We start from the raw sequence: 24,328 nt of genomic DNA, 5'->3' as shown, positions 1-24,328 counted from the left end.
GCCCGCCCACCCAGCGCCCCCGGAGCGCTGAGCGTCCCCGGCCCCCGCCAGGCCCCGCTTTGAGCCCCGAGCGGAGGTCGAGGCGAAGCGAGCGACTCGTTCCACTCGGGCTTCCCGAGTACTCGTCTCTGCTCCTCAGTAGTAAACAAAGTGTCGCCGTCGCCTCCACGTTGGTTTTCCTCCTAGCAATCAAAACACTGAGAGGGCGAGAGACTCACAGAAACACTCGAGAATTACCAGAAAATAATAACAGAGAGCTTAAAAAAAAAAGAGAGCGAGAGAGCGAGTGTGTGTGTGTGTGTGTGTGTGTGTGTGTGTGTGTGTGTGTGTGTGGGAGAGAAAAACACCCCACTAACCCCCACCAACCCACTGCGGCCTCCCGGTGGAAAACCGGGCCCCGCCCAGGCCGGCGTCCACTGGCTGCCTGGGCGGAGCCGCCGCGCGCTCATTGGTCGCTCGGGCTGTCAGTCAGGGGCGGGCCGGCGCGCGCGCCGCCGCGGGCGGGGGACGGCGGCAGATCCAGTAAGTCGGGCGGCAGCGTAGTTGCTGCAGCTGCCGCCGTCGCCGCCACATTCAACAGGCAGCAGCGCCACGGTCGCGCAGCCCGGGAGAGTGAACGGTCCGCGGCGTCCGTCCGTCCTTCGTTCCGCGGGCCGTGTCAGCAGGAGCGCGACGCCGGCGCTGCCGGGGCCCGGCGACTCTGGCCTGCCGTCCCGTCCGTGCAGCGGACCCGGAGGAGCCTAGATGTTGATGGACCTGTGAAGTTAAGTTCTGGGCTCGCGCTTCCACTCTGCCGCCGCCGCGCCTTCCTCCCGGTTTCCGTCCGCTCGCGGCACCGACCTCAACTCCCCCCGCCGCCCCCCGCCCCCCGCCCCCGGCAAATCTCGGACCGGCTCTTCTCGCTCTCTCCCCTCGGCCCCCGGTGCTGCGCTCTCTCACTTCTTGGCAGTCCCGCGGCTGGGGGAGGGGCGGGGGTCACCATGGCCGAAGCGCCCCAGGTGGTGGAGATCGACCCGGACTTCGAGCCGCTGCCCCGGCCGCGCTCGTGCACCTGGCCGCTACCCAGGCCGGAGTTTAGCCAGTCCAACTCGGCCACCTCCAGCCCGGCGCCGTCGGGCGGCGCGGCCGCGAACCCCGACGCCGCCGCGGGCCTGCCCTCGGCCTCAGCGGCCGCTGTCAGCGCCGACTTCATGAGCAACCTGAGCCTGCTGGAGGAGAGCGGGGACTTCCAGCAGGCGCCCGGCTCCGTGGCGGCGGCCGCGGCGGCGGCCGCGGTGGCGGCGGCGGCCGCAGCTGCCGCCACCGGGGGGCTGTGCGGGGACTTCCAGGGCCCGGAGGCGGGCTGCCTGCACCCGGCGCCGCCGCAGCCCCCGCCGCCCGGGCCGCTGTCGCAGCACCCGCCCGTGCCCCCTGCCGCCGCCGCCGCCGGGCCGCTCGCGGGGCAGCCGCGCAAGAGCAGCTCGTCCCGCCGTAACGCGTGGGGCAACCTGTCCTACGCCGACCTCATCACTAAGGCCATCGAGAGCTCGGCCGAGAAGCGGCTCACGCTGTCGCAGATCTACGAGTGGATGGTCAAGAGTGTGCCCTACTTCAAGGATAAGGGCGACAGCAACAGCTCGGCTGGCTGGAAGGTGAGTGGCCTCGGGGCTCACGGCCGGAGCGGGAGGGGGGCTCGCCTGCCTCCTCCTGAGGTCGCGGTGGGGCAGATGAGGGGGCGGCTGGGCAAGTTTGCTTGGGCTGAAAGTGCAGAGCACGCGGGCAGCGCGTGAAGGGAGCGGGCGAGAAGCGGCAGGGCTGGGTCGTGGGCTTGCCCCGGACCCGTCGGGGGACCGGAATAAGTGTCTCTGTGCGCGCTCAAGTGAGAGTTGGAGCGGGACGGGGAAGGGGCTCGTTGAGACCTAAGGGAGTGAAAAAAGTACCCCAAGAAGTGGACCTCCGAGCGGGCAGAAAAGTTCGCCAGTGGAAGGAAAGGGGGGTTCACTGGGAGCTGCTCCGCCACGGCCCGCGCGGACTCGTGCAGCTGCTGCTTTTCTTCCAGAACCTCGGGGGTGAGGGCGGCTCCCCTCCGCCCCCGCGGCGCGCGTCCTCCTAGCCCCGCGACGCCCCGCGGAGCCGTTTCCGCAGCGCTGGGCTGGGGAGAGCTCGGCGAGGGGCCTCGGAGCCCGGCCGCCCGGGGACGGGGCTGCAGGTGGAGGGGACAGGCAGGGCGCGAGCCGGGAGTCCCGTCGGGGATGGCCGCGCAGATTTTGGAGGCCGGTGTGCATTTTGTTTTGTTTTGATTTTATTCGAAGTGGCCTCGAGTGCTGGGGGCCGGGAGCGCCCAGCCCGAGGTAGCGCCTCCGACACGTGCGAAGGGGCGGCCACCGCCTGCGGAGCGCCGGCGCCTGGCCGCGCGGGGCTAGCTAAAGTTCAAGTGTGACCCTCGGCGGGGGCGGGAGCTGGCGATGGCGAGGGAGGGGCCGCGGGCGCAGGAAGCGAGTGCCTTTAAAGGGCCAGCGCGCCCTGGCCGTGCGTGCCTCCGGGCCCGGCCGCGGCGCAGCGAGGCCAGCTCTTCTCTGCGCCGGGAGGTACCCCCAAACTTGGCCTCGCCAAAGGTTCAAGGCCTTTAATTAGCGAGGAGAGTCTCCCCCGGATGACCAGGGCCGGGGGCGTGTGTACTCTCTTGCTTTGCCATCTCAGTGCCATCGAGCACGGAGGTACGGATCCGAGGGGCAAGGCGGGGGGCTTTGAGACTAGTGTTTTGGGGGAGTTGGAGTGGAGATTCGAATCTGGGGAACCGCAGGGAACTCCTGTCTGCATGGAGGCCTGTAGAGGAGGTGCCTCGCCCTTTTTGCCTTTCTGAGAGAGAGAGAGACAGACTGACAGACCCGAGGAGAGACTCAGGTGGGGGCAGGCACGTCCCTACCCCGAGGTGGAGAAGGCCCTGGGGCCCTCGGGAGGACAGGCTCGGGGCTGGGGGGGCGGAGGCTTACCGGCCGTGCGTTCGCCTTGCGGCTGCCAGAAGCTGCCAGTTTCTCACTGTCACAGGTGGAAGGATCGATGCGAAGGTTCTCTAGTTGAGCTAAACTCCTTCCTTACCCCTCATCCGGGCTGTACGGCACAATACAGATTTTCCTTTGCTGCGCGCTTGTTACACCAAGGTGGTTTTACATACACTGTCATCCTTGTGGTTAATGTGTGTAAAAAAGGTTAAGTTAATCACATCGTATTGAAGTTCCTGGAGAAGGATTCAGGATCTTATTTTTTCCAAAGTGTATTTTAGAGTAAAGGCATCACTTATAACCTCATTACTAGGCATTACATGCAATTTTACCAAGTGCTTCAAAAAGGTAAAGTGCCTCCTTACTTTAAGCTAGGTACATATTCATTTAAGTCAGAAAATCGGGGTTGCCTGCCAAATCCAATTTTACTTTAACATTTGAATTTAAGTACTTGACTGACTTGTTCATTTATCAATCCTACTTGAGCTGTTACAAAGCATTTGCTGTTAAAAAAAAAAACTTTTTTTTTTGGGCATTCAAAGTACAGTATGTACTTACACCTTTTCTCATGTCCTTGGAAATGGATACAGCCTGCTTCAGCTTGCTGGAGTGGCTTTCTTTAAAGATAGGGAAAGGCAGAGTTTGGGGATTATTTTTAGTTTTGCCTCTCAAATGGTCTTAAGTCAAGGTATTCTTAAACTGTTGTAGGAATATAACTTAAACGTTTAAGCTTTAGTGCTTTTTATAAAAATAGATTCTAAGGCCAAATCACCCCCCCCCCAGCCATTTTTATTAGGTTCTTTACTTGTTCTAATTTTTTTCCCAAATGCAATTGTAATTTTTTAAAAAAAATTTACTGGTCAGAGCTAGGAGATCTATTAAATGTTAGTGAGAATTGTCCAGAATTGGAGGCCAGGTGGCAGCTCCCAGTGGAAACCTAGTGGAGCTTTGGGAGAGAGCAGGCTGCCATTCTCAAGTGAGGAAATGTTTCAGGTGCAATCAGTCAGTTGGTGCAAGTCAGATTACAGCAAGCGCATTTTCACTTTGAGTAAAAGGGTATTTTAAGGAGAAAAGAAACAACCTGAAGTGTTTCTAACTCATAGCTAGTCTTTTGGTTGGAGTTTTCATAAAAATGAGTTACTTGTTAAAACTAAGTTTCACTCTCAGATCTGAAAAACTTGCCTGTTTTAAACATTCATAAAAAGGAGAAATTTTACTATGACTTTTAGCTTAAAAAAATTCAGTTCTAAAATGCAAATCGACCAAAACTTAACTGTTTGAGGACTGAGGAGAGGCTGCTTTGGAACTAAATTATTTCCTGTGATTTACTACAGGGAATTAGACTGAATCTTTAAGTAAATATAGTTTCTTGTGCTTTACTTCCTGGGGCCTGCCTGAGAATTTGAAAGTCATTTGCATGGGACAAAATAGTTGGAAAGCTGTTAAAAAGTTCAAAAACTTTTAGTTCCTTAAACACTGGTAGTATTTGTGGGGTATGCATTTTGTATTTGTAGGAATGGTATGTTAAATCTGCTTTACAGTTGTTGGTTAGAACTGTCATAAGGTTACACACAAAGTGGAAGCTGAGACTTTTGGAAATCCCGGGATCTTTTAAACCATGTACAGTATTTATACATAGTGAAACTTCATTTCCGTGACCTGTCTTCCCCCCCCCCCCCCCCCCCCCCCATATAGAAAGCTTTCTAGAGCTTGGGAAGTAATATTGTGAGCTCTGGCTCTGTGTTTTTTGTTTTTGTTTTTTTAATTGTTGTTTTGAGTTGACTCTTGTTTTATGCTTTGAAATTATTTGGAGCACAATGTAGATTAAAAGAATGCTTCAACAGTAAAACTTAACACTTGTTAAAATTTTAAATTGTTTTATTATGAGATATCACAGATATTCTTTATCTTGGAATAACGTTTCTTTAATTTGGTCTGTGAACTGAGAGTGCACTTCCTCGTATTTAAAAATTCATATTTATTCTATTAGGGTTTGCAACCTGCAGGTGAGTAATTTAGCCACAGAGATTCCATGGCAGGGATGATGGCTGCTTTCTTGCTGCACTGTCACGTTTGACAGAATCCTGGTGAGGATTACGGAAATCACCTTAAAGAAAAGCTTTTTTACAGTTGGGTGAAAATCTCAATATATGTATTTGGGGAAAGGAGCATAAGGAAAGAGAATTGGGAAAGGGCATAATACAGCGAAGTATGCACTAAGGCTGAAAGTTATGTGGGACTGATGTGACCATGTCTCATGGCTGAGATATTTTGTTCAGAAATTCCCAATTAGATGTCAAATACGAATACCTTAATTGCTCCTCATAAGAACTTTATTTTTATTTTACTTTCGGTCTTGTGGCAAATCCTTGGGGAGATGTGGCAGGAGGGGTGGCTTCTATTTTTGAATGATACTCAGCTTTGTTTTTCTTTTTTAAAGTGGCAAACATTTGAATACTGGAAAGAAGGGATTTTTAATTCTCATGTAAACTTCAAAAAAAGTTAAAGTTTGTTGAGACATCCCCTTCCCCCCATTACTGAAAGGCCATCACGTTGGCAATGGACACAAATATCGCCAGCTATCATGAGCTGCCCAGGGATCTTCTAAGTGGATGTATGAAATGGGGAGGGAGGAGTGAATACTCAGTGGTTGGTTAGAATAATAGGGTGCCAACTTTTTGCTCGCCCTTGCGCTCTAACCTCTTCATCCAAGCTCCTAAACTGCAATTCTGTGTGACTTCCTAAGAGAACAGCTGTCTGTATTGGCCTGGAATTTCTTTGGGTAAGCCCTAACTATTTGCATTTTTCTGGAACGCTCTGCCCTTGGAAACTACCCAGTACCCTGGCATCATGGGAATTGACTCTGCCAGTTTTTTTTGTCTTTGTGTGCCATCACTTTGGGGCTTCCTGGAATCCTCTTGGAAAGGCAGTGTAAACCCCATGGTGATGGGAGAGAGCAAAGGAGTTTGCAGTTGCACTCTGCGTGCAATGAGCAGAGTAGGTTCAGCCCTGCTTCTCTGCACCTCAGGACTTGCCTTGGCCTTCATAGTAACAAGTTGCAGAGACTTGCCCCCGCCCCTTGGGTCAGATGACCACCTTTTCTTGGTGCACACAAAATTCTGAAGTTGTTGCAGTTGTTCCTCAGTTGTGAACCAGAGAAGACCAGATGAACTTGAAAGTGTTTGTTTTGGTGTCTTAGGGGTAAAGGCTTGTATTCCAGCGGATATGCTGTATACGAATGTACAGTGTATACAGTACGCAGTAAGGTGTAGAAGGAGTCCCCCTTTTTGCTAATTCCTGATAAGGACCAACAGCACAGTGGCACAGAAGTTCTTTGCAGAGTATTACTACTTTTTTTTTTTTATTGTGGTCTTCTATAGAACATAAGAAACATGCAAGTGAATAATTGTACATTATTGATTTCATATGGTTCAACCTTTAAGGAAAACTTTTTTTTCACTGGCATCCCAGTTTACTCCACTCAGTCTGCCTAATGGTTTATTGACTTGTGGGTTAAGCAGTGCAAATAATGAATCTTGCCTTCCTTACCCCTTCCCCCCTGGCTCTTTTATCCATCCTCATAGAGCTTTTTTTTAAAATTTTTTATTTTTTTTATTTTTAAAATTTATTTATTTATATTTTTATTTTTGGCTGCGTTGGGTCTTTGTTGCTGCGCAGGGGCTTTTCTCTAGTTGTGGCGAGCGAGGGGTACTCTTCGATGTGGTGCGTGGGCTTCTCATTGGGTGGCTTCTCTTGTTGCAGAGCACAGGCTCTAAGCATGTGGGCTTCAGTAGTTGTGGCACTCGGGCTCAGTAGTTGTGGCACACGGGCTTAGTTGCTCCGCGGCACGTGGGATCTTCCCGGACCAGGGCTTGAACCCGTGTCCCCTGCATTGGCAGGCAGATTCTTAACCACTGTGCCACCAGGGAAGCCCCCTCATATAGCTTTGATATGACCAAAAGAAAAGAAAAGCAAACTAGTTTTGGTATTGGGCCACATAAAATTGAAAAGCTAGATCTGCAACCGTTTTTCAGTTTATTTAGTGAATTTTCACCTTAATGCATTACTTAAATAAGGACATAAATTCAACTTGTGTCCTTTTTTTCAGGCCATATTCCTCATAGAAGAAAAAAATGACAGAGCTGCGTGATGAGCTTCTGTAGCCCCCAAGTCTGGGTTTCTGATGATTGCCGAAGCTGCACTCTTTATGGTCTAAGTTCTTCCCTTTTCTCAGTTTTCCCTTGACCTCTCTGTAGAAAGCCTTTCTTACCTTGGACTCAGTTACACTGTACTGTCCTGATCCTTACCCGCATTCTGGCTTCTCCTCCAGTTGGTTCATTTTTCCTTCTATGCTCAATTGTAAGTATGCCTAGGACTAGGTGTAGACTTATTTTGATTCTTTCCTAGATAACTTACCCCTTTATTGTCCAAGTCTCCAGTTACCTGAAGGCCATAAATGTCCCACTTTCACCTCCAATTCGACATGTCTAAACCCAAGCATACTATATTTCTTATTCCTCTCAGATGAGGTTCCCATCTTGAGTTCCCTGATTTGGTTAATGGTCTTTAGCCCTTTCCCTCGTTTTCACTCCTGGATGTCCTCTTCAGCACTTTCTTTTTATGGTGTTAGTGTCCCCAAGTCTGTTAGCTCTTCTTCCTCAGGGTCTCTTGAGACTTTCACTTCCCAGCTTCTGACCACTCCCCGGGTTAACTCTTACATCAGGGCCAGTCCATCCTATCGCCAGGACTTGGAGCATCCTGTGCGTCTACTGGAGCTTCCACAAATTTTGCTTAGTCTGCAAGGTTCAAGTCAGTTCCATCAACTTCCAACCTTGGCTTGTGTCTGAAGGCACTTTCGATTCTCTGAGTGAATGCCTGGTAACCTCTTAATTCATGCTGCTGCGTATTTTAATTTATCTTTAACATCTGCATGTTTTTGGCGTCTCAGTTATATTGTAAATACATGGGTGGAAAAAATTTTTTCTTGAAACATGGATCTTTTATGTTTCAGCTTCTTCTGTGTTCAAGATGCTTACATTCTGACATAGGGAATATAGCCAATATTTTATAATAACCTTTAAAAACTGTGAATCACTGTATAGTATACCTGTAGGTTATAACTTACATGATATCGTACATCAACTATACTTCAGTAAAAAAGATCACATTCTGTAATACTTGAGGATAATTTTATGAGTAGTATTACTAAAGAACAGTGGTTATTTTCAGTCTATAGTCAAAGTATTTCCTTCCCATTTGTTGAATGATTATTGTGTATAAGTTGCATTAGATGCATTTGAATGATAGAAAAATGATTCAAGTGTGGATCCTGTAGGGAGATTAGATGTGACACATAATAACTGTGATACCTGGTAGCATGGTTAAGTGCCTTCGAGAAAAATGGAGTTCTGGGTTGGCCATTTAGGTGGGCCTTGGAAATGGGATGTTATTGTCTCAAGATTTCATTATAAAATATTTCAAACATGCAGCAAAGTTGGAAGAATTCTCCCCTGAACACCCATATACCTACCACTTAGTTTCTACTTCTGCCATTTTATTATACTTGCTTTATCATATATTTATCCATTGGCACATCCATCTTCCCATCAGTCCCTCTTAGTTTTTAAAATTTATTTTTGGAATGATGGACTGGCATTCATAAAGGCATGAAAATAGGGGAAACAGTTTCTCTGAGTGATGGATGTATGCAACACACAGAGAAGGTTTGAAAAGTGTAGGAAGGAGAGTTTCTATTGTCAGACTGAACTTGGACTTCATATACATTATGAAAATAATATTGTGTTATAGACCAAGTTTTTCTATGAGATTGTATGTTTGTTTTTGTAATATAAGAAATTATGAAAATAGGATTACATTTTTAGTTTTTTAAATACAGTTTCTCAGAAACGTGTTCATGTGTAAATATAGAGCATGGAATGCAGTGTAAAGACAATGTGCAGCACTTGATTTAAAACTGATATACAGAATTTGGTAATGCAGGGAACAGATTATGTAATTGACTTAATGCAACTAGTAGACATTTATAAAATATTTAGAGTTTTGCCTGGTCTGTTCTTTAAAATTAACTTTCACGCCCGGTGTCCTGGGGGCAGAGTGATTCATACAAAGAAAGATCACTATTGGTCGTAATTCTTACTGTTTTTTTTTAAGTGAGAAATCTTGAAGTTGAAGTTAGCAATCTCTAAATATACTTAGGGCAATTATGAGTGAAAGTTATATTGACTTGAAAAGATGCTTTACAATTTAAATGTCAGTTTTCATATTGTATTAGCTAAATATTAGATATCCTTGATAGCTTTATTGTATTATATCTTTACCCACTAACCCAAGTACAGGATGAGGAAGGCTATAATGAGATGTTTCAACAGATCCAGAGGAGGTTAAATTTGGATAGGCTAAACCCAAAGTTGATGCCAAGCAGATAGACATAACTGCATGTATTCAGAATACTTGGAATGAGTCGGATTAGCTTTTGGTGAACTAAAAGGTTTAAACAATAAAAACTCTACTGTGGCACATCAAAAGGCAGAAATACAGATTTATTAAAACTTATTAGCCATTTTAGAAGTGACAGGTGTTGAAATGTAGGAAGCTATGTTACTAGTGTGAATAGTAAAATAGTAGCAGATAGCACTTTATTCAGAAGATACCCTGCTGTGGGGAGGGGGACAGTGAAGGAAAAATAGACTGCAAAACTCACCACTGTGAGGTTTTGTTAAATGAGTACGTTACCTTCCACGTGGATGAAACAACTTTCAAAGCACGCCAGGCCTTCACAGTTGCGTGACTGCTAATGATATCAGGGTAAACTAGTCAAACGCAGGTAGGAAACAATATGGAATTGGCCAATCTAATTTTTTCCCGCTGTTATTGTTTGGAGATTGAGTGAGGGTCAAAATTGCAGGCTGTGTCTTTGGTCTTTTCATTCCATAAGTAGAGAGAGATGTAAAGCATCTTCATTCTTCAACGTGAGGGGTTTTACCTCCCTCTGGGAGGAGAGTCAGAAGCATCGTGGAGATCTGTGGGAGGATAGGTCATTTCTTCCAAGGTAGCCCCATTCCTGCTTGACACTAAGTCATATGAATTCTTTAACTCTTAGTGATGGTGGGTGGTACTACCGTCTTTTGAGAAGAGAATGTCACCTCTAAAGCATGTGGCCCACTGGTCTATACTGTGCACCTGTGACCTGGGCTGTGCTCTGTTACCTGCAACAAGCCCTGCTCCTCTTACACCCCTGCTAGCCACATGCGTGGAAATCCCGAGGCTGCCACCTTTTTTGAGTGTGACTTGGTTCTGAAAATCTCTGTGTAGATCTTTGACCTAAAAAGAAAATCTTTCTCTGCCTTGGTTAATTTTCCCCCCTAGATGATATTTGTCTTAATTACAGTGTCATTCTTTGTGTGTCTTAAGTTACAGAGCTGATCCTAATACTAAACTCCATGACCTTAACAGCTCTGGAGATGCTGCCCAGCTCACCTGATTAAAAGCAACACTGTTACGAGAGAGAGGGTGGGAAGAGCCAGTGGCCTGTGTCCATTTGTTTTTCCTCTGTTTAAGTCAAACAGATATTTCTCAGTTGCCATTCCTCCCAAATCCAGAAAATGGGTCATGGTTTTGTGAATCTCTCCTTTTGTTACATTAGAGATTTGCTAAGAATCAGGGTTGAGGAAAAATGTTTTTCTGTTTACAGCCATGATCCTGAAGTTGTTACACGGCTGCCTTTGCACTGCTAGTGAGGGGCCTCGTGTGCTGAGTTAAAACTTTGAAAGTAGCTAAAGGAACCTGGCTTCAGGAAGGGGGAGGGGACCTCAGTGGTTGCGTTTTGTACCTGCAGTAAAAAAGTCTCAAAGAGCATGATTAACCCCCTCAGTCTTATTTGGACTCAAGCCAAGAGAGAGGCCTAGTGAAGGACGGAGGAAGAGGAGAACCAGTTTGGGTTCTGTGGGAAGGTCTGGAGGCACTTAGTGCCTTCTAGCACTGCCCCCCACCCCCAAATCAGTTTTTCTATTTTAATTAGGAAATTAGTGCTTTTCCTCCACCAGTATCATGTCTCAGAAGCCCACCATGCAGGTGGCTTGAGGGAAGACCCATCTTGTCCGAGTTGAAAATGCCTGCCCACAGAATTGGGGGCGGGGGCGGTATCTTTGCAGTGGTGTTTGAGGGTAAGAGTGAAAAGGTTCTGTCTGAAAAGAAATGCATTTGAATTTCAAGTCCAATTTGGAGAGATAAGTTATGATTGAATTATATAATTCCTAGACTTGTAAATATTGTGTATCCTTCAAAGCTTGAGAACAAAATAACCACATAAATATCTGGAAATGGTCTATATAAGTAAATATATCATACCTCAAGACAGTTTGGTTGCTTGGAAGCTAGGTCAAAGAAAATGGTTTGCATGTGGTTTAGCTAGAGGCTCTTATTTTGGCAGATTCTTGAGGCAGTGTATTTTACTGTACTTCTATTTTGACATGAATTTTTTCACTTGTTAAGTGTAGGGTTGCATCAAGATAGGTGCATTCGCGATGTTATAGCTTCTTTATTCTGTGATGCTTAATTTGCGGAATCATCAATTTGTCACACCAGTGAGTGTTCCTTGTCAAGTTTCAGCCCGCCAAACTGTGATTTGAGTACTGGAGAAACCCAGCTACCTTAAGGCAGGCGTTACATCACCTGTCTGCTCTGCAGGGCCGGCTCTGAAGGGGTCGGAGGGGAGGTAGTTGCAGAGGGGAACTTGTTGAACTTGTAAATATCAATGGAGGTTGTTTGTGTACCTGGTACCTCACTGGTTTGGTTGCATCTCACTAAACTTGAATGTAAACGTTTTTTCTCTGGATGGGTAGATATGCATGCCATTATGAAATTTACATGCAATGAATGTGAAAGCTTCCTGTGGACCATCCTACTGAGAGACCTTTTTGTAATCTGTGTGACCGTATTGGTCTCTCTCCTTCAGCCTTTTGGAATTTAACTTTCTCTTTAGTGGCCCATTATGACATTTGCATACATTGAATGTGAAAGATTCCTGTACGCTCACTCTCTTCGGTTACCTGTGTGCCCAAAGGGTTTCTTGACCCTTTTAGAATTCATGAAATAGAATTACTTATGTAGGGCCTGGATTTATATTTACTGTATACATTTGCATTAACGTGCAGCTTTTCAGATTGTGATCTAACACTGATTTTTAAACACAGTATTTGATGGCTTTACATTTTAGAAGAGGTCACCGTAATGGTTTTTATTATCTTCTGAAATACGTGAGATAATTAAAAAATTAATGCTAAAGAAATTTTTTTAGGGTTAAAAATTCCTATAATTAGGCATGTTTTGATGCGATTTACATCCTCTTTTTTGCTTCTGTAATGGATACTTCCCCAGCTGTGACCACATTGCTCTGTAGTAGTCCTGTATTATTATATTCCAGTATTTCGGAGGTGCTTCCTTAAGGTGCTTTATATTTCTTGCAATGCCATTTTGACGCCTTTGATAATTATACTGAGAACATATTTTTAAAAAGCAGAAGTCACATTAAAATTTTGTAAGAGTGATTGTCAAAAGCTTCAAGAATTACTCTCCCCACACTTCAGTGTTTAGGCGGGTCCTTGTGTTGGAGGACTAGTGCCCCCCCCCCCCCCCACTGTCTGTCACCATCCTTTCAGAGACTGCCCTTCTTCATGATCTTTTTAGCCTGAATTTCTCACTGTGGTGTCTAACTCAGAAGTAAATATTCTTAAAGCAATCTGTTCAGCCTAGTTAAGTTACAAGCCATTTAGTGAGTAGCTTGAATATTAAAGTTTGTGCTATTGCATTCCTTAGTGTGACTGCTTTATTTTGAGCTAAAGGGTGGATAGAGAATAAAATGGAGAGAATATTGATACCGATACAGATGAAAGCCATATTTACGCTGAGTGTTTTTTCTCCACGAACAATGGGAGGGTGCATGTTTGAAGTCAGTCAGTTTCAGAATTTACCTTTTGATTGCATGCCTTATAAATTGTATTTCTAAGAAAAAAATTAAAAATACTGATTATTGTGCTGTGTGCTCCCGTTGAATAATGTAAATGATCTTGGGTTATATCAAATGCTGAATGTATTCCTAGAAGGAATTCCTGCTTAATTTCTTTTGTGATGAAATTATGGAGACACTTTAATCAAAGACAAGCTGTTGATGGCTATGTTCTTAGACTAACCATTATTTCTGCCTGTATTTATATATAAAAGCCAAGAAGAGAAAAAGGAAAACACGTTCAATCCTGGAAGTCTTGAGCTGAGATCGATTCCACTGCGATTGACAACTCAGGGCCTGCAATTAAGCCTCATTTACACTCCCCACCTCCATTTGTGTTTCAAATAACTCTCTTAAAAGAGTCCTGGAAGGAAGAATTAATGAAGTCAGAGGATAACATGAAAACTTAAAACATTTCAGAGGGATTCCTTTCATGACTAAATTCTTTGTGATCCTTAACTGTGTGAATACACCCCTGGGATTGGAAATGGAGACCCCCCCCCCTTTAATCACGTGCCCCGTTAAGCTCGTTTCTGGGTGGCTTGCTGAGACTGTTTCAGGGACTCACTTAAAAAAATGACATTGAATTTTATTAAGCAAGTGTTCAAGTCCACCACCTGCCTTTTGCACAAAAGCTCACCTCTCCTGGTGAGCTATCCTTGCTCCCCTGGGCTGCTGTCTTGTTACTCAGGCCTGAAACAAGGTAGCAGCCAGCTTTCTGCAGACCTGCACAAGGGCACATCACCACCTCACGGGCCCACCAGTAAGAGCATAATGACTTGTTAGACCACATTTATTGTGCAGATGAACTTGAATGTCACTAGGACAGCATACCCCTGTAGGCTTAAAAACGTTTGAATTTAATGTCCCTTCTGTCTTTCATCAGGTTATAGCTTTTGGATTTATAGTTACTCATTCTGGCTGTAATTATATTAGTAGTATTTTTGTTTGGCCAAATATGAGGCATGACCTTTGCCATCCTGCTTGGCTGTGCTTGGGAATTTGACATCCTTCAATTTAGATGGAATTCCCTTGCTTTGTTTCCTGTGATAGTGTGGGGAATACGCATTTTGGCTTTTTCAACAGAAGTGGAGGAAGACAGGAAAAAAGTAGAATTGGAACGCACAAAGAGGGTATTAATTTTTTCTGCTGGGTGTGGTTCAGTTGGCATGCTTTTTATTAGGAGTCTGAGCCTACGAAAGTAGTTAGTGCAGAATACTCGGAAAATGCTGTACTCATCCCTAGTTTTATTTTCTCTGATCTGGATTTAAATTTATCACTGGTTTGACATTTTAGGGTCTTTGAACTGTTTTTCATTTAAGTACACTTGGTAAAAAAGAACTAAAATTCTTATGTTTTTGTGTTGTCTTTACCAGTCCTAAGTATGCCATCAAAAGCAAAGAAAACTGCAAAGGGGGAACATATTTGCACCTCTCTCTGAGGGGGGAGTGTTTTGCTGCTACTGACTAAAAGTTTACATGTGCGATTCTGTTTCCTGAATGTAGTCAAAACCGCCGTCAAAAATTACCCCCTTTGAATTGTCATGAAATTTTAGTATCTAAAATTTGGTGAAGTGGAGAGAAAAGTTGAAGCCAGAGTTTTACAATGTTTTCCTTTTAAAAGTTGGAAAAGTCACCTTTTGCTTTAAGTGCTTTAAACAGAAAATCATAATCCGTGTCCCCTGCCTCCCAATAACCCATTAATAGGCTTGCTTTTGTGTTAATTTTCTCATTTCCCATCTAAGGTTAATATCCGGGGTAGGTTAGTTAGCAGTGTACGTACGTTGTAGGGAGTCTATCTGTTCTGTTCTCAATTATCCAGTAAATGAAGAATGCCTCGTGCAGCCTTCTGAGCTTTTGAGGGCACACATCCAAATGCCTGTATTAAAAGGGCACTTCTTTTTGATTATCTCCTACCCCTGCTCCCTACTTTTTCATCTCCTCTTTGCTTTCCTTCTCATTTTCAGCCCCCTCATTTATTTGAATACATTTCTCCAACTTATTAATGTAAATTAAAATTAGGTGAGATCTTTCTTTAAAGATTGTTGCTGGTTACTGGTGTGTTTTACTTCATTACAGCAACCCGATTGTATTTTCGACTGCCATTGGAAATGGTCATTAAATTATTAATAGATCTGATCCCATTAAGAACTATTTACAAGGAGATTTCTGTCTGACAAGTTGTCTGTATAGGAGTTATCTTAAAGTGTTGGCATTCCCATTTATCTCCTAGTTCTTGGGTTTTGGCTCGAGGCCTTTAAAATTTACTGAACTGTGTGTAAGAGAAGGTATGAGGAATCATGAAGTTTTTAGTTGAACAAATTTTAAAACTGCTTGGTGTTGGAGCCTCCGCTTGGCCACTTGGAGATTTTGAGAATCACTACCTCGCACGCTGCTGAAAAGTTTATTTCTATATCGAGCCTATGTGTTCACGTGTAATTCCCTTCCTCCCTGCCCCCGGCTTGCTTCTGGATTTTGGAGCTACATTGAATTAGCTTAATGTATTTCCCCTTCCAGTACCTGAAGCCAATTCCCATAATTATTCTCTTCCCAGCTAACCAGTCCTAACTCCTTAATAAACCCTTCCAGGGACTTAAGGTTTCTGTACGTTGTCGAAACACAGAACCCCAAACCCAGGTGTCTGGATGGGGAGCGACCAGTGAAGTGCACGGCGGGGCTGGTAGTGCCCTTGTTCAGGGACAGCATGCTTCTGGCAGGGTGGCTTGAGAAAGCCTGTGCTAGCTTTTGGGTGCTGTGTCACCTTTTGACATAGAAGAGAGGTAAAAGAACAGGGCCAAGAGGCCTGTGTGGATTCTCGTCAGTGTTTGGTTAGGATGGTGGTCCTGTGCTTCAGGTGAACGAGCTACAAGTCCCACATTAAGCAAGGCACATAAAGAGAAAATCCTCGAGGAGGAGAGTAACTGAGGGAATAAGCTAAATGGAAGAACTCAGTGTATTTTAGCCTTTTAAGCTAAATATCTGTTAGTATGTGTTTGCCTGTCTTGAAAGTTCTTTTTTTTTTTTTTAAAACTAACTTCAGTTTGTACTGGTAAGTAGGCAGGGTTTTGAAAGGAAGGAAACAGCTTTTTGGATGTGGGATAGTCCAAATGTATAGATGTAAATTTCCACTGAATCTGCACTACCAAATCTATCCCATTCAGTGATGTGTAGTTAACCTATATTTGACTTTTGGGAAGAGAGAACCACACCAAGGTGCAAGATGTGAGTAATCATAGCCATATCGGTGTTACGCTAGGTGTATATCGTCATCAACTCTTCTTATTGAACTAAAGTGTGTCTTCGAGCTTTTCAGTGGTGAATCTTGAACTTTGTCTTTAGCCATAGTCCGGATTAGTAAAGTCTACAACCTTCCTGTTCCATCTGTGTTAAATGTGGAAATTACTAATATTGAGATGGGTGGTGTTGGTTGATTTCACATTCTGAAGTTTTAAATTTTAATTTCTGGCCTAGAGAATATGAGGCCATAGGCTGGAGAAGTCTCTGCATTAGTAAAAACAATTAAAATCTCAGGGTTGTATGGTTTTTGCGCTTTAATGAGGAGAGAGAATGCCGCCCCTGTGTTTTGGGTGAGTAATTCCATAGATAGACATTTTATCTATTGATTACAGAGATGTGACCCAGTCAAACCAGGCTTTATGGGGTTGGAATCTCCAATACTAAGGATGCTAAGTTCCTGTAAACCACTTAGGAAGCTCCTGAGCCAATACTGTATGTGTGACCTGGTACATCCCTCATGTACAGATCTTTTTACATCATGAGTGCTTCTCTGGGTCCATTGGATTTGATGCTCACCCTTATCACTGCCTTCTCATTGGTCCTCCCAGTAACTTTTCCTTTTCTGTTCAAGGCAGCAGAGTTCCCACTCCTTGTCAGTCCGAATGGAAACGTTGCTTACCTGGCTCTGCTTGGGGTCAGCCGAGGTGGGAGAGGAACACTAGTCCTGTTTTAATCACAGGTTGTTGGGAATAATTGGCCAGCCAGTGCCAGTGTCTACAGAACATGCTTAGATCCATGGTTAGATACCTTTTCTCACACGCCTGGGAGGATGCCCTTAGATCACCAGGGTGTTTGAGAATCGATGTTGGGGTCATTTCAGAGCTATAAGAATTCCCTCTAGCATTTGCTTTTTGTAATGCCCTCATGAGCCTAGCCCAGATCTGTGATTTTTCAGTAAATATTAGGAGTCCTGGATTTTGTTTCTAGATTGGTAACCTGATAATTCGTATTTAGACAAGTCACATCACTGCTGTGTTAGCTTCTTTATCTGTAAAATGGGGTTAATGATACCACTGGGGAGTACTTGTAGAGCAGCTTGAGGTGCTCAGAGTAGGGGGCCATGTACTTAGGCCGTGTTGTACATTTTAGGATTAGCCGAGATACTTGGGCTTAAACAGAGTAGCAGAGAGTCTGGGGCTTTCATTTTTTGTTTCTGGGCTTCTTGATTATATGAAATACGTTTAGGTAAAAAACAGAATAGAACCAAAGCAAGCTACAACACCTAACTAGGTCTTTCTTTCCTAAACTTTCCTAGTACTTCTGTAGCAAGTTTGATGAGGGTGCCCGGGAGACTTGTTTTGTGTTTTGGAAGAACTCTGATAGTACGGGAAATAGCTGGTGGGGGGTATTTGGGTTGTATAAATATGGGTAATTTATTTTTTCTTTATATTTTGCCTTTTTACATTTTTTTAACATCTTTATTGGAGTGTAATTGCTTTACAATGGTGTGTTAGTTTCTGCTTTATAACAAAGTGAATCAGCTATACATATATACATTCCCCGTATCTCCTCCCTCTTGCGTCTCCCTCCTACCCTCCCTATCCCACCCCTCTAGGTGGTCACAAACAGAGCTGATCTCCCTGTGGCCTTTTTATATTTTAAGCAACAAACACTTGTATTAGAAGTACTAAGTTTTTTGAAATGAAAATGCAGTTTGGGGTTTTCCATCCCTCCTCCTCCTCCTCCTTCTCCTCCTCCTCGAGAGAGAATATTGGATTCAAGCAAGTGATTGCATAAACATGTAAGATAGCTATCATTACTATCCCCATTTTTTAGACAAGGAAACTGAGGCATAAAGTTAAACAGCCCAGTGTCACACAGTAAGTGATGGAACCAAGAAGCCAGGGGGTTTTTATTGTATATCTCAGACTCTTAACCACTTCATTTTGCTACATCAGAGAGAATGATTATCTTTATTTAGAATCTTGGAGGGAAAACTAGGACTTAAATTTAAAGTTGGAAATATGAAGGTAAAATTAACGGGTAGATAATCAGTTAATTAACAGAATCTAAACAATTAATGCACATACCGACAATCCGAAGACAGAAATTTTGCTGATTTGTCCAGTTAGTTAACTAGACTGCTAAAGATGAAAAAGTACATTGGTATAGTGAGCCTTTGGGGTAGTGAATTTTCTTGTCCTCTGAGGAGAGGAAGGAGTGCATCTATGGTGATGATTAATGAGAGGTTGGGAGAAGTGACCCAGTGGCCCAGTCATGGCTCACAGTGTGGCAAAAAGGAGTTTTTGCCCCATGTCTTCCTCACCAGATGGACGAGTGGGTGCTAGAGTGTTCTGTGGGCTCTGTCACTATGTCCACACACTGCTTAGGAGGAGGAAAAGTACTTCCTGCACAGGGAGATGGTCTTGGCCTGTTGATGCTCTGGGGTTAACAAATAGAAAGAACAAATACTGACCCATTTGGACAGAAAAGACTTTGTTTGGGGTGAACTTAAGGAAGGCTACGAAGCCCTCATTTAAGGGACAAAGATGAGGTGAAATTCTTAGCTAAGCTGTCACCCAAACTTTACTAAGTGCTGGTCAGTCTTCTTTACCATTTGGCCGTGTTTCTGTTGCATGGATGGGACCTTACTAGATAGTTCATCGGTCTGTATAATCCCGGATTCCCCTTGTTGAGAGAAAGTCTTTTGGTTTTGCTTTGAAAGCTGCTTGGCGAGAGTATTGTGGTTTGGAGGAAATGATAGCCCGGGCTTCAGAGATAAATACTGCTTGGCTTTGGGTCCTGCTTCCAAATATGTTCCTCCTCCCTACCTTTCCCGTACAGCCTTTAAAAATCACGTCAACCTACAGTGATTATTTCTTCCAACTACTTTTGTGTATGTTTCTTGTGTGAAGTGGTGCCATGTTAGATTTTTCCTGAATAGGTAGTTCCTAATAGATGGACAGGATTTGTGCCATTTTATTTAGTGTGGGGTTTTGTAGAGGGTCATTAACATTTATTTTATTTAGATAATGGAATTTCTGTTTACCTAAGTAAAAGGGCTCCTTTTTGGAGAAGTAGTGTTTAGAACCTGGAGTATTGTCACTAATCCATTCAAGCTTGTTGAACTTAGCAGAACTTTGGACACGTTAACATTAAGTATAGGTTTCCTCATCTGTAAAATGAGAATAATACATCCTGGGATTTTTGTGAGGGCTAAGAGATTGGGGTTGCCACATAAGAAGACAAAGGTGACTGTCTCCTCTGTCCTCGATCCATTTTATCTGGAGAGATTTTTCAGATAGAAGAGAGAAAGGAAAAAATTCTCCAGACATACCTCATTTTATTGCACTTCGCTTTATTGTGTTTTGCAGATACTGCATTTTTTTTTTTTTTAAATTGAAGGTTTGTGGCAACCATGCGTGGAGCAAGTCTATTGATGCCATTTATCCAACAGCATTCGCTCCCTTTGTGTCTCTTTGTAATTTTGGTAATTCTTGCAATATTTCAGATGTTTTCATTATTATATTTGTTACGGTGATCTGTGATCAGTGATCTCTGACGTCACTATTGCAAAAAGATTACAACTCACTGAAGGCTCAGATGATGGTTAGCATTTTTTAATGAAGGTACTTATGGGTTTTTTTAGACATAATGCGATTACACACTTAATAGACTACAGCATAGTGTAAAGATAACCTTTATATGCACTGGGAAACCAAAAAATGTGTGTGACTCACTTTATTGCGTATGTGCTTTATCACGGTGGTCTGGAATGGAACCTGCAACATCTCCGAGGTATGCCTGTATTTCTACATTCCCTACAAAAGACTAGGCCAGTGGTTCTCAACCGGGAGGGATTTTGTCCCCCAGGGGACATTTGGCAATTTGGGAAGGATGTTTGGTTGTCAGAATTGGGGGTGGGGGTAGGGTTGCTGCTAGCACGTAGAGGGGAAAGGCCAGGCCTGCTGCTGAACACCCAGCAGTGCCCAGGACAGCCCTCCGACAAAGCGTGGTTGGGCCTCAGGTGTCAGTACTGCTGAGGCCGAGAAGCCTTGCTCTCTGCAGAATTACCCTCTATTATTCTTTTTCCTGCACTAGAATTTCGTTATTTATTGTTTACTAAGTGACTTCAAAACTTCTTCTGCCCTCTGTCTGCCTGGTGTGAATATAAAGTTTGCTTCAATTCTTCTCATTACTGTCATAAGAGGGCATGGGTTTTCTTAGGACAGTTGCTGCCTTCTGAAATCCTAGGTCCCCTGGGGTGTGTGATGGCAAAGCCTGGTGCTCGCACGCTTATGGGGTGGGCATTGGTCGTGCCCCACTCCTCCCCCGCTGCCTCTTTTGCCCACCTCCTTTAGGAAGCTTTTCCTGATTCCCTCCCAGTTGAATGGGATCTCTCTCTTTCCTTTGAGTCCTGTGATGGGTGCGCTTTCTCATGGATTTGTCTCTTGCTTTCTGTCTCTCCATGGGCTGCAAGCTCTTTAGGGCAGAATTCTTCCCTTCTCTTTCCTGGTCCCTGGAAACACCTGAGTATAGTTCCTCCCAAATAAATGGATATGAAACAGACATTGAGAAAATAATACATGACATTTTTCTTGATGAGGACAGAAAAGCAATTTCTTTTATTCTTTCATATTACATTTTCATGCGTCACTTTATTGTTCCTCTGTAAGTTAGATGATGGTGATGCCAGAGGTTCTCATCTGGCTTGACGTGCTTTTCTAGAGCAGCTTTTTGAATTACCGGGTCCTTAAATTATCTGGTTCACTGTCATTGTACTAACCTAACCTAAACCAATCCATGCTGTTCCTAAATTTAGGAAGGAATGGAATCCTCCACAGTATTCCAGTCTTCTCTGCCGCTGAACTATGCTGGCAGAAAAAGGAATTCCAAGAATTAAAAAAATAGACACAAAGTGGGCAGACATGTCACTGTTAACTAAGTAATAGACTGTTGGTAAAAATGTGTATTGCAACTTGAAGTGATCCTGAAGTGTGGTGCTTTTCAAACATTTAATTCTCATCTGTAGTTAATTTACAGATTAAACATACAATTTTTCTGAAATTCTGTAGTTGGTTATCTGAACTATAGATGTGACAGTTATTCTTACAAAGCTTATTGTTGCTGAGGAAGTCCATGTTCTAAAGTGGTGAGAACTCGGGTTTGCTAGTCACATGCCTGGGTTGACTCCTGCCCTTTAGCACTTAGCAACTTTGTCACTTGGGCCTCACTGTGCTGTAGTTTTCTCATCTGAAAAATGTAAATAGTAACTCTCTTATAAGTTGTTGTGAGAATTCAATAAAATATGAAATATTCTAAGGCAGTGTTTGGAATGTAGGAAGTGTTTTTTTATAAATGGCAGCTATTATTACTTTAGCATAGAACAGAGTATATATAGAAGGCAAGAAAGATGAGACTGACATTTTTTGAGTTGGTTAAAATGTGACAGATAGGAACACCTGGGTCAAGGGTGAAATCCCCATGTGGACCTGTTGTAAGCTTTTACGCTAGGATCAGTAGCCGTTGCATACACCCGCCACTGCTAGAAGGGCTGATGACTGTCGAATTGGGAATCTTCCTGTCTGATTTTTGAATCCAGACTTCCTGACTGGTGAGTGAAATTCATAACCTCTTTGCCTCATTTTTCTCATCTATAAATCAGGGTAATAATGACTGAGGGTTGTTTTGAGAACTGTATGAGTTTATATGTGTGAAGTGCTTAAAGAACAGTGCCTGGCACAGTCATTGTTCAAGAAGAGTCACAGTTTATAATCACTGTCATTTATTCAGCTTGTACCTGGTGGCAGGGACTGTGCTTGGCTTGTTGTGAGATGTTATTTGGTTCTCACAGCAACCTTTCAAGGTAAGTATTATCCTCAGGAGACGCCTAGAGTTAGAAGAACTTGCCCAAGGTTGTGTAATTTGTTGTGGCAGAGGTATAACTGACCCCACCGCTTTTTCCACAGACATGTGCTACTGTGGGACTGTGAAATGCATGTATTGGGTCCCCCAGCTAGACTGCAGCGCATCCCAGAGGCCAGGGCCACTCTCAAGCCCCTGAGACTGGGCAGGGTGGGCCCCCAGTGGAAGGCGAAGGACTCAGTGAAGCCATCACACTCATCAGGGTGTGCCTGACGGCCAGAGGCCCTTCCTGCAGAAGGGACCAGCCCTGCCCAGTTGTAGAGGGCAGTGGTTAGAGGTGAGAAATCTAGTTCAAGGAATTGCCCAGACATGACATCTACATTTCTTATACACAAATTCTCTGCCAGGATTGTTGTAAAAATATTTTCATTATAGTCTTAACAGGGTATTTGTTTGAGGATTATAAACCTGATTAACAAAAATTTCACTGGTGTCTGACAAGCAAATTATGAAACTGAGTAAAAACAAAACTGACCATGGTAATTTCTTTTTTTCTTTTTAAACAACCTTGGCAATGTATAAAGTGCCTCCTCCTCATTCCAATGTGTTGCAATATTAAACTGTAAATTAAGCCTTGAAAAGTTGCCCTTCTGTGTTAAAAGCCTTTTTATTAGAAACAATTAAAATTTTTTCTTAATATTAAGAGAAGCTTGTAATGTAATGGTTCTGTAAAGCTACAGATATTTTATAGCCTACAGAAAAATATTATGTTGAATTCACTCCTTATCTTCTTTCTTCCTAGGAAGAATTGAAGAAGCAGAAAGAATGGGAAGCAATATTTTTCTAAACTTTTTTTGGTTAGTTAATGTGGAAATAGGCCTTAAGATTTCTTGATTGAAAGGCTCTTCTGTAATAAGCATTTCAGATGTCTAATATTTCATTTCAAGCACGTAGAACAATGCCAGATGCCCCATAAAGTTGGTTATGACTCGTAAATGTCATGAGTTAGGTTTAGAGGCTTAGATTTTAGTGAATGATGCTAAAATGATGTTGCAACTGTACATTTTTTTTTAAAAGAAATTAAGACCATTTTTTTTGTAAAGAAATTAAGTAAAGAAATTACTAAGACTTTTCTTAGTAATTATACTCAGAGTGACTTAAAAATTATGTGTTTTCTACTACAACCTTTTAGGTTTGTATTCAGTTTATTGAACATGGGACTTCTTTGTTAATGTCTAAGTGAGATTCGTTATTGCCTAATGTAGCAAGATAATTAAATATGTACTCATGTAGACATGAACCAGTTAAATTGCTGAGTCTTCTGAAGATTTCCCCAACACAAAGGAAGATTTTGTGGTGTCATTGGGAAAACTCTAAGGTGACTTTGTCATGGGCAGTTTTATTAGAAAAGTGAGGCTTCTTTATCTTTTGCCGTAAAATCACATAGCTATGGAATATCAAACCTTGGTATCCTGTCATACCTGTCTATCGCGTGGGCAAACACTTTGATGTTCAAGAGCTTCCAATCTTAATAGTAAGTGCTTTACTCAGTATAGTGCTTTGTAACTTTATTTTTATGACCCTGGTTGCTTGGCTTAATACATACAACAGGTATTTCTACTGATGATGTGTGCCCGGGCCAGTGTTACCCGGGGGGCTGCTGAGGTAGTTTGAGTTCCTATAACTGATTATAAGGAGACTTATGAATTCTTTCCTTTGCCATTCAGAGAGTTACCGTGTCTCAGTATCTTTTAGGTAAGGAATGGATAGACGTTCACATTTATATTTTTTCATAATAGCTTTATTGAGATATAATTCACATACCATACAATTAACCTATTTAAAGAGTATAATTCAGTGTTTTTAGTATATCCACAGAATTGTGCAGCCATCACCACAATCAATTTTGGAACATTTTCATCACCCCCAAAAGAAACGGGTAACCCTGGCTAGTCACTCCCCACTGCCCCCTGCCTTCCAACCCTAGGCTCCTGACTGTTCATCTGCTTCTGTCTTTATGGATTTGCCCATTCTGGGCATTTCATATAAATGGATTCATATAATATGCAATCTTTTGTGACTGGCTTTCACTTAGCATAACATTTTCAAGGTTCGTCCATGTTGTACGTACGTACTTCATTCCTTTTTATTGCCAAATAGTATTCCTTTGTGTATGAATATACTACGTTTTATCAGTTGATGGACATTTAGGTTGTTTCCAC

At 43.4% G+C, this 24,328-nt stretch overlaps 1 protein-coding gene across 1 annotated transcript in view; it reads left to right on the top strand.

The window, feature by feature from the left end:
* The first annotated feature begins 530 nt into the window (after positions 1–530).
* FOXO1 (forkhead box O1) overlaps positions 531–24,328 on the top strand; it is a 92,268-nt gene continuing 68,470 nt past the window's right edge. Inside the window, exon 1 of the mRNA XM_068526555.1 lies at positions 531–1,631. Within this exon, the coding sequence (XP_068382656.1) occupies positions 981–1,631 (651 nt within the window). The 5' untranslated portion in view covers positions 531–980. The remainder of the gene's footprint in view (positions 1,632–24,328) is intronic.

This window comes from Eschrichtius robustus, chromosome 18 (assembly GCF_028021215.1).
Source record: "Eschrichtius robustus isolate mEscRob2 chromosome 18, mEscRob2.pri, whole genome shotgun sequence".
Lineage (NCBI taxonomy): Eukaryota > Metazoa > Chordata > Mammalia > Artiodactyla > Eschrichtiidae > Eschrichtius > Eschrichtius robustus.
The sequence above is the reverse complement of the archived record's forward strand: the minus strand, read 5'-3'. Positions and strand labels throughout refer to the sequence as shown.